At 39.6% G+C, this 10,521-nt stretch overlaps 1 protein-coding gene across 1 annotated transcript; it reads right to left on the bottom strand.

Annotated features, from left to right (window-relative positions):
* Window positions 1-21: 21 nt before the first annotated feature.
* On the bottom strand, window positions 22-8,806 carry Ptchd3 (patched domain containing 3). The gene is made up of 4 exons (XM_020152418.2): window positions 7,445-8,806; window positions 6,389-6,510; window positions 3,689-3,834; window positions 22-1,517 (listed from the first exon to the last, which is right to left on the bottom strand). The coding sequence occupies exons 1-4, from the start codon at window positions 8,804-8,806 to the stop codon at window positions 22-24; spliced, it is 3,126 nt and encodes a 1,041-aa protein (XP_020008007.2).
* Between the last annotated feature and the right edge of the window lie 1,715 nt (window positions 8,807-10,521).

The raw sequence follows: 10,521 nt of genomic DNA, 5'->3' as shown, positions 1-10,521 counted from the left end.
TTGATAATGTATAAACATTTTTCAAAAAAAGGTTAAGAATATTGGAATAAAAACTAGACCATGAATAGCCCCAAAGAGCATAACAAGAAACATAATCTTAAAAAATGTCCTGAAAATGTATGCTTTAGCTACAGATAAGGCAAATACACCTATTATTGTTGAAATTGCACTTTGTAACACTGGATATCCTAGCATGTACAATGCCTCAACTGATCTTTTGTTTACTGTGTCCTTAGAACTGGAAACAAATGCATAGGAAATATGTGCAGAAAAATCAAAAGAAAATCCTATGCAAATGACAAGATTAATCATGGATATGGAATCAAGATTGACATTCCAGAATGCCATGAAACCTGTTACTCCTACAATCACAGAAGCAATAGCAAAAGTTACCCACACAGAACACACTGGATGAGGAATTAGTGATAAGGACACAATGAACATAGCTGTTGATGCAACCATGACATTTCGAACAGTGTTCTCTAATATAGCAGCAAACTGATCAAAATATATGAAGGCCTGGTTATACACGATCAGCGGAACTTCACACTTTGCTGCTATGTCTCGTAGTTGGAGCACCATTAACTTTTTATTCTTTGAGGAAGAAACACTCATAAGCTGAATGAAACCCCGGGAACAAGTGATCTCATTTGATGATGAAATATTAATATCATATTTAAAAAATGGAAAAGCTGTTATAAAACCAGAAATGTTGTCCATAAAAGTCTTCTTATCATTAGGATTCTTTTTGGCATTTTTCAAATATTGCAGATATGCATTCAACCAAAACTCTCTAAGACTATTATCTACAAATTCATTTTCTTCAAATTGTATCATACATGCTTCTAATTGTTGCCTTACATCTTCATCCCAGTAGTTAATACTTTCAGTAATAATTACCATAACTCTGGGACCATAATCTGAAAAATAATCTTCCTCTATATTAAAATATGGTATGATGTAGGAATCGTCGCTTGCCAGATTTCGAAGGTCTAACCCTTCCTGCACATGGAAACAGCCATATATGCTGCTTATGATATACAAAATGTACACCAGCACTACAAAAATCTTGGACTTGGGTTTTATGAGAAAAGGACCAAAATAGTCTCTAAAGAATAAATTCATTGGATGATTATCTTCTCCACATCCATCTAGGACAGAACCACATGGAAAACAGCAGGTCCTTTTTAATGAGGCATACTTGGGGTCTGGCCTTTTCACCCAGTTTAGGCAGTTTATTTCTCTTTTACCATCCAGGGCCATAATTGCTCCAAAACAGGTGATGCTATAAAAATAACAAAATAACAGGGTTGTTCCTGTATAGATGCAAAAATATTGTACAGACCTGAAAGAGCTCATGATCCCTGTATAGAAGGCAAGTACATTGGTGATGGTGGTGATTGTAATGGACACTGCCACCTTTGAATAGACATTGGACAGCCGGTCTCTTGTGCTGTCCAGGAGGCTGGTCTTCTGCCAGGCAGAAATCATGATGAACATGTCGTCAACCCCAACACCTGGGAAAAAGAGAAAAGAAATGGAATTTTCAAACATATTAATATACATCAATTGAATATATTGACTTTTTTCTATCTTAAGGTTTTTCTTATCTTACCCACTATCTACTTAACACTGTCTTCTCTGTGATACTTTCTCTGATTTGTCTCTAAATTCACAACAGAATTTATCACTCCTTTCTCTGTCATAAGTCTTTGCTTTGTACACATTCTAGGGTGTTTTAGCAATTAGATCAGGAAACCCAGCTGACTCTTAGTGGAAGCAGCATTAGAAATTTATCTTTGATTCTACTAGATTCCAAGAAAGATCATTTCATGCTAACATATAAAGACTCCAGACAGCATTCTGTTGCTTAAAATACAAGCTTGACATATGTGTTTACAGTTAGCATCAGGCTATCTATGTCGCATAATTTCTATGGCATCACATAGTTTATAGACACACACATACACATACAGGTGCATGCATCAGCACAAACATAATTATCCTGCATCTCTCTTTTTACAACCTACAATGCTATTATTCAAACTTCACTTGCCCAGGTTAAGGCATACCTCACTGCTCCTGAGGCAACTAGTCCTCTGTTTGTATTTGTTTTATTTTTCACAGTGCTGGGGGTTAAATTGAAATACAACAAAAGAACATTTGAGGACTTTGTAATCAACAGTGCAGACCAGGAACGGGGGGTTATGAAGAAAAGGGCCCAGATAAATTCCACCTCCCTCAGACTTTCCATATAGCTGTCACTAGCTTCACTCTTTATGCTTTTCCTTACATGTGTATTGATAAAACCTCAGTACTTGAGACCAAATGTTGTACCTTAATCTCAGTTTCTTTTTCACTCATTGTATGTTAAAATTCTGAGAACATTGAGAATTGCAACCTGGACTATATTTCAAATGTTAATAGTTATGATAAAGGTAGAAGGATCAAAATGGACACAAACCAACAGACTATGTCATAAAGATTGTTGTGGCACCCCATTCCTGTGAGCTTTAAGGATTCTGATTGTGTTCAGCTGGACAAAAGGGAACATCAGAAACACTAAGAACAAAGAATGAGCATATTTAAATCTAATTTTATTACTTATAGAACCTTGTTCAGAAATTGTCCTCACACAGTTCTTAAGTCACTGAAATCATATGTACACATACACACCCCTATGTATACATAGCCTGTACAAATTGATATTCAATCAGTTATATACACTTTAACTATACTTATTTATGGCTTTGGGATACACTGAGCATTTGTACAGAAAGGTGTGCTCTGAAAAGCCAGAATAAACTGACATTTAATGCACAACTCATTACCATCTCCTCCAGGAAACCAAAATAATTTCTTCAAAGTACCATACTTTCCAAAACATAAACCTTTGTTTTTCATGCTTACTGTAAAATAAATTCTCAAACTACCACAAATACAACAAAATTGGAAACAACTGTGAATTCTACCCTGCAGGGATATTTTGTACTAACACTTTGATGCAGCTCCATCTAGAACACGTTCTATGAACATATGCACAAATTTATCTTCTATTTCAAACATATAAAGAAATTTTCCTTTAAGATTATATATCTATCTTGTTTTAAAGAATGAATGTGATTTTAATATTTTAATATGTACGACTGCTTTGAGAACTCTCATATTGATGTGGGATTAGGTTGTTTTCATTATTTTCTTATTATAAATCCAATTCCTATAAGTGTAATTGCTGGGTCAAAAATTTTCCCTTTTTAATGCTTCTGATTTGTTGCAAACTTAGACTAAAAATATGCATTCTGATTTATGTGTTCCCACAGCAGAATATGAGGATGTTCATTTGAACACAAATTTCAACCCTTTAATCTTAGCAGCATTGACTAATCTAATAAATAAGCTATCTCAATTTTAAATGTACATTGAATTCCTTCATAAATCGAAAGATCAGTTTTTTCTTGTATTTTCAGTGATTACTGTCTTATTTTTGTCTGTGGACGAATGATTGTGTCCCCTATCTATGCACATGAGGGGTACTAGATTTTTCCAATACTAAAGATACATAATTCAATTTGAATTATGGACATTATCCACATTTTGGATCTAGACATCCACCTAAATACTATTCATTCCCTTGTATACCCCACACTCCACATACACAATGTGAAGCTTCACATTTTGCTTTACTCACCTAAAATAAGAAATGGTGAATTTGCAACTATGATCACAAATGGCACCCCAACATGCAACAGCAGGCCAAAACCACTCACTACTGCCATGGCAACAGAAAACACTCCAATGACTGCAACCCACATTTTGTTTCGTATACAGTCCAACCTGTAAATTTGGGGGGAAAATCATGATATTTGTGATGGAACTTCCACACTGAAATTTCATCACTTGATAGAACTCTTGACTTGGACACATAGTCAGAACCCTCTTGGCTAATACTTTCCATGTGTGTCTGCTACAGACCATTAAATTCACAGCAATATTCCAGACCACCTGGCAAGAGGGGACATAAAAGTGGCCATCTGTGCTTTTACTAAATGCTCTGGGTGATTCTTATGTGGCTAGCCAAGCACTAATATACTGATGAGAATTTCAGTATTGACCCCTGAGTACCTCCCACTGACAGAAGATGAGGAAAGTGACACTGATGATCCCCACCCTGTGTAGGTGCAGGCTGACATGGGTATTTATGACTTAGTTTCCAACAAAAAAGTATAAAAACAGAAAAAAATAGAAAAAAGCTTATAAGATAAAGACACAAAGATAGACAATATTTTTCCACACCTGTGCAATGTGTTTGTGTTTTAAGCTAAGTGTTATAACAAAAGTCAAAAACTTAAAAAACAAAAAGAAAACAGCTTAAAAAATAAAGTAGGCTAAAGTTAATTTATTATTTAAAAAGGTTTTTTTGTAAACTTAGTATAGCCAAGTATATAGTATTTATAAATCTGTAATAGTGTAGCAATGTCCCAGGCCTAAGACACCCTGAACAAATTCCAGTCCTTCAAGCTCCATTTATGGCAAGTGTTCTACACAGGTGTAACATTTTTATTTTTGTGTCATGTTTACTGTACTGTTTCTATGTTTAGGCATGCTAGATACACAAATACCACCAAAATGTAGAAAAAGGGTAAATAAAATACAGAATAGAAAAGTAATAGAATCAACTAAACTAAAAGTTACTATCTAGAGCAACAAAACGGCAGAAATAAATAAATTAGATATGAAAGTGGAGACATTACTACTGACTTCATAGAAGTAGAAAACGTAATACTATGAAAACTGTATCCCAACAAATTGAATAACCAAGATGAAATGCACAAATTTCTATAAATACACAAATGATTGAAAATGAAAAAGAAAATCTCAATAAGCATAACAAGTAAGAACTCTGAATCAGTAATCAAAAACACCCAGTGAAGAAAACTCGAGGACCAACCAGATTGTTTCCTTGTTGAATTCCACCAAATAGCCAAGGAGGAATTAATACGAATTCTTCTCAAACTATTCCAAAACACTGAAGTGGAGGAAACATTTCCTAACTCATAGTATGAAGCAACTACAGCAGCACCAAAGACATTACAAGAAAAGAAGACCAGTATCTCTGATGACTACAGATGAAAAGGTCTGTAACAAATTCTGGCAAACACAATCCAGTAGCATATTGAAAGAATTATGTGACACAGTCAAGTGGGACTTCTACCAGAAATGCAAGGGTGTTTCAACATAAGAAAGTCAATCAATACAGCACATCACATTAATATATAAGAAAATCAGTCAAGACATCAAGTAATACAACAAAGGGCAACAGTTACATCATCACCCCAATAGATGCTGAGAAAGAACTTGACAAAATCCAAAATTCTTTCATTATAAAAAACAACTAGAATTAGAAGAGAAATTCCTAAAACTGAGAAGGGCATTCATGAAAATTACAAAGCTGACCTTATATTCAAGTATGAAAGATGGAAAGAGCATCCTATAAAGATTAGAAAGGAAGCAAGGATGTCTGCTTTCACCACTGATGTTTAACATTATAACAAAAGTTCCAACCAGAGGAAATAGACAGAAATAAAATTCTATTAAATTGGAAAGATAGAAATGTAACTATCCCTTTTCACAGATTACATGATCCTATATGTGAAAATTCTTGTGGTAGTTATCCACAAGAAAACTACCAAAGTTAATGAACAAATTCAAAGTGAAAGAAGCTAAACAAATTCCGAGTGAAAGAACTAAAGTACATGGAGTGATCACCAACTTGTGATGGGAAGACTTAACTATTGCTTGAATGTCAGTCTTGCACCAAATAATCCACATTTTCAACATGTTTCCTGACCCCTATCAAAATTCCACTTTCCTTTTTTTCACAAATGGAGAAGCCAGGTCTCAAATTCCTATGGAATAGCAAGGAACCCAAGATGGCCAAAATAATCTGGAAAAACAACAAAATTGTAGGACTCAATATTATTCAGCCATAAGAAGGAATGAAATTCTGATACCTATTCCAATAGGGATGTGCATTGAAAACATGCTAAGTGAAAAAAGCCAGTCACAAAGGACAAATCTCCAGAACAGACAAATTCACAGAGCTACACAATAGGTTAAAGGTTAACTGGCCCTGGAGGAGAGAGATTTGGGGACTGAGGCACAATAGACACAAAGTATCTATTTGGAATCATGGAAAACAATTGGAAACAGCTGCAATGGATATTCACACTACAGTGTGGATATAGTTAATGTCATTGAATCATACACTTAAATATGCATATCCATATTTTATGTAAATAGATTATATACATTTTGTGGATATATATTATATACATTGCATCACAGAAATTTTTTACAAAGAAATAAGAGAGTGAAAAAAGTGTTTTACCTAAAGCATGATACGATTGCAAACAGTATGATTAGAATATATGCCAAGTGAAACAAAGGAATCACCGTCATAGAAGTTGACTCAAATTCCATTTGTCTAGAAAGTGATGTGAAGTGGACAACCTGTGACAGAAGCATATGCAGATAAACAATTTTCACAAACACTTCAAACACTTTAACTTATAGATAGAAATGTTAAACATGAAAGATAAAAACATGTGGGCTATAATTTCACAACAGAGAAACATAGGGTTGGTTTGTTTGTTTTGCTTTTTCCACAAAATCTGTCTTGTGCTGGTTTAAAATTTCTTTCGAAGTTTAAACTTGCAAAGTTTAAAACTAAATATACCCAAACTGGATTTTATATAAAACTGTGAAATCTTGTCCTCATTAATAGCTGTGGAAATTGCAATTTTTTCTAAATTTTTCTAAATTTTTTCTAAATTTTGTTAGATTGATGACTTTTACTATTTTAATTGCATAATTATCATTTCAGGAAGGCCTGGTCTTCAAAGGCTCTTTCAAATAGCTCTCACTTGATTTATAAGTATTAGTGTCAACGGCCAAAAAATTTCTGATCAGCTAACCTGTCTCACACTCAGCCACCTGTAATTAACTTGAAAAACGTTGAGCTACTTATCTTCTTAAACTGCATAATAGAATTTTTACCATATGGATTCATCTTTAAATAATAATGAGTACCAAATAAGTTTTAAGGGGCTCCCAGCAACCAACGAAGATTAACTAAAAAAATTTCAAGGTAGTTTAATTAGAAAAACAAACCCCAAGCTAAGTGTGAATGAAGATCAATTTCAGTACCAAACAGACCTACCTGGCAGAATAGGATTTGTGCTATAGACCAGACTATTACCAAGAATTTATAATCTGTGCCATCCTTCAGTGTTAAGAAAGTTGAATTAAGTACAGAATACACTCAGCTTTGAGTGAAGGACCCCACCAAAATAATCAGGGAGTGCTGCTGTTACTATCCAAGGAACACATCTTCTCATACCTCTCACCCTCCTAGGCCTCCCTGTAAACCCTAACCTTCAGATACCTTAATCTTCTCCAAAGCCAAACGGTCCTTAATGTTGTTAAACTGCTCCAAAAAGTGGATGAGCCACTCCTTGCTCTGCTCGCTTTCCTCTGGTTGCTCCGTCTTGAGGAAGTACAGCAGCCGCATGGCTTTGGACTGCAGGAGGAAGTGGTTCTTTCCCACCCTCTCGCCCAAGACATTTCCTCCTAAGAAGTTAGCCAGGGAGACTGGGTGGCCCAAGAGGTGGAAGATGGGGAAGGTCAGCTTTCCTAGGTCCATTGTTCTGTTGTGCTGCCAGGCAAACAACAGTGGGTTAGGGGGCACACAAAATGCCTTGTACTTGGCACACGCCTCACGGTAGAGGATCTGGGTTCCGTTCTCCAGGGTCACTTTCAGATTCTGCACAGCTTGGTCCAACCTACTAATTTCTGCAAAGACTTCTCCTTCCAGCAGCGAGGGGGTGTTGCAGACCACCAGAAGTGAGGCGAAGTTGGCCTCAGTGCTCATTCTGGAGGCGGAGAAGCGGTACGAGTCATTGGTGCTGAAGTGGGCCTGCACAAAGCGCCGCTCGGCCTTGGCTGGACTCCCGATCGGCGTGTACTGCTCCTCCAGGTTTTCTTTCTCCTTGGGCAGGTAGATGAAGCCGGTGCCCAGAGCAGCCGTCAGCATCACGGGCACCAGCAGGAAGGCCCAAGGGTAGGAGCCCACAATTCTACCCAGCCGGCCGAAGACGCGGGAGAGCGGTGCCTCCAGGCAGTCGGTGTGGCAGCGGCGCGGCGGCTCCGGGGACGCGGCGGGCGCCTCCTGCCCCACAGGCCGCGGCCGCTCCACCGGCGGCCCGGAGGCCCAGCTAGGATGCGGCTGCGGCCCAGGATCCGACGCCGGCTCCTGCTCCGCCTCGGACCCCGACCCGCGTCTCGCGGCCTGGGACTCCAACACCCTCTCGCGGCTGGACTCCTCCTTGGGGCCTGCTTCCCGCTGAGCCTCGTCCGTGGTCACGGCCTCGGGCGTCAGGAAGGCTGCGGACACCGACTGGGCCGGCTTGGCCCGCTCCTGGGCCTCGGACTCTGCCTCCTTCGAGGGCTCCTCGCTCATCTCCCTGAGCGCGCGGGACAGCAGGTGCGCAAGCAGCCTCTGCGTTGAACCGCCTGCTGCCAGTTCAAGGTCTTCGGGAGAGTTGCCCCCCAGGTCTCCAGTTGTCTCAAAGGTTTCCCGGGAGTTGCCCCAACAGGTCTCCGAGGAGCTATCCCAACCGTCTCCGGGGAGCTCGCCCAGCAGCCCAGGAGCGCTCTGAGTTCTGTGCTCGCGCCAGGTGCCCGGATGCTGACCCAACGGCCACAGCGCGTGGCTTGAAGCTTCTTTCAACTGTCCACAGTGTGCCATTCTCTGTCGCAGAACCTTTTCACAAGCTAGTCCTGTTTGGAACTGTCTGATACCAGCACTTACCAAGGTGACTCAATATAAGTTTAAGCTTCACTGGCTCGGATTACCCTCCCTGACCTCCCTGCATCTCTCTTTCTTGGCGTTTATCACTGTTAGGATTTTATATTTGCTTTGGTGGTTAATACTCAATGTCTTCCGTACTGGACGCTAAGCTCCAAGTGGTCATAAATTGTGTATGTTTTGGTAATAATTAAACTTTAATACCAACCAGGGAAAGGTTGGTTAGAACATTCAAAGAAAACTATTTTCCAACCTAAAGGAAAGCTGTGTGTACAGTAAGTACTGAGTTTGGAGTCATTGTGCAGTGACCAGCAGACACTCTCCCGACATGCAGGGGAGGGTGGGCAGCAGGCTACTGTGTAGGCTATTAAATGAGGTTCTGAAAACATTTTAAAGGGGCAGGGAACACTTGGGGGCATGGCTGAGTGGAAGAGTGCTCCCTCAGCAAGCAGGGGGTTCTAGATTCATTCAGAAACACAAATTGACCCTTTTTATTTCTGTCTAGCTTCTGATCCAAGCCAGAGACTATTCCTTCTTCTACTTCAGACATTCTAATCGTTCTAACACTGGTGCTATACATCTGTTCGCTTACCTAGGAAAGACAACCACTTCTCACTTCAACAACTACCAAGCTACTTAAAACTGGTTTTTCTCCCCATAGGGGTCAATGAGAAGAGGGGCACAAAAGTTCTCTGAGAACAAGGGAAAACTTGTGGAACATTTTCTCCCTTAATCCACCTCTCAGTACCTGGCTGAGCACCACCAGCTTTGAGAAGCTACATCTGGACCAGGTGTCCTTTGTCTGCACCTCACAGCCCCTATATTTCCCTTATTCTTAGTGTTGTTCACATGTGTCATGTGGATGTGATAGACCCAAGTTGGTGAGCTGGCAACAGGATTTTTTTTGTGTGTTTTCAAGGTACCTCATTGATGTCTAGACCTACAATACTCAATGCAGAATGCAGGTTCTACAGGGGGAACACGTAGAATGAACTATGAGGTTTCTACAGAGTAGCCTCATTTCATAAAGTTACTCTCAAGAAGGAAGGACAAAATTGGCTGCTTGGATCAGGTGGCTTGGAGAACCATGGAATGAAGCAGCAGCACAGTCACAGTACTGTGTTTGGTTCATGAAGAAGTGTGGGTCTCTGGTAACTAGCAACATCAGAAAGTATGTTCAAGATGCTTTTGTTTTCTTTGGGGTATTGGACTTTGAACTCAGGCCTACTCTCTTGATAGGAAGGCACTCTACTGCTTGAGCCATAGCTCCAGCCCTTTTTTCTATGGTTATTTTTAAGATGGGGTCTTCCTTTTAACAAGGCCACCCTAGATGGCGATCCTCCTAGTTTAGGGTTCCTGCCATAGCTGGGATGACAGGTTTGTGCCACCACACCCAGCTTTATTTCTGTCGATATGGGGTCTTCCAAACTTTCTGCCCACTTTTTGCCCAGGCTAGCCTGGAACCAGGATCCTCCCAATCTCAGCCTCCAGCATAGCTGGGATGATAGGTGTGTGCCACCATGCCCAGCTATTGGTTGAAATGGTGTCTCATGAACTTTTGCCCATGTTTTGCCCAAACTGCTTGGAATCAAGATCCTACTATCTGAGCCTTCCAAGTTGTTACAATTATAGGCATAAGCCATCAGTGCCTACTT

Source organism: Castor canadensis, chromosome 4, assembly GCF_047511655.1.
Source record: "Castor canadensis chromosome 4, mCasCan1.hap1v2, whole genome shotgun sequence".
NCBI lineage: Eukaryota > Metazoa > Chordata > Mammalia > Rodentia > Castoridae > Castor > Castor canadensis.
This window is presented reverse-complemented; position numbering and strand designations above follow the sequence as displayed.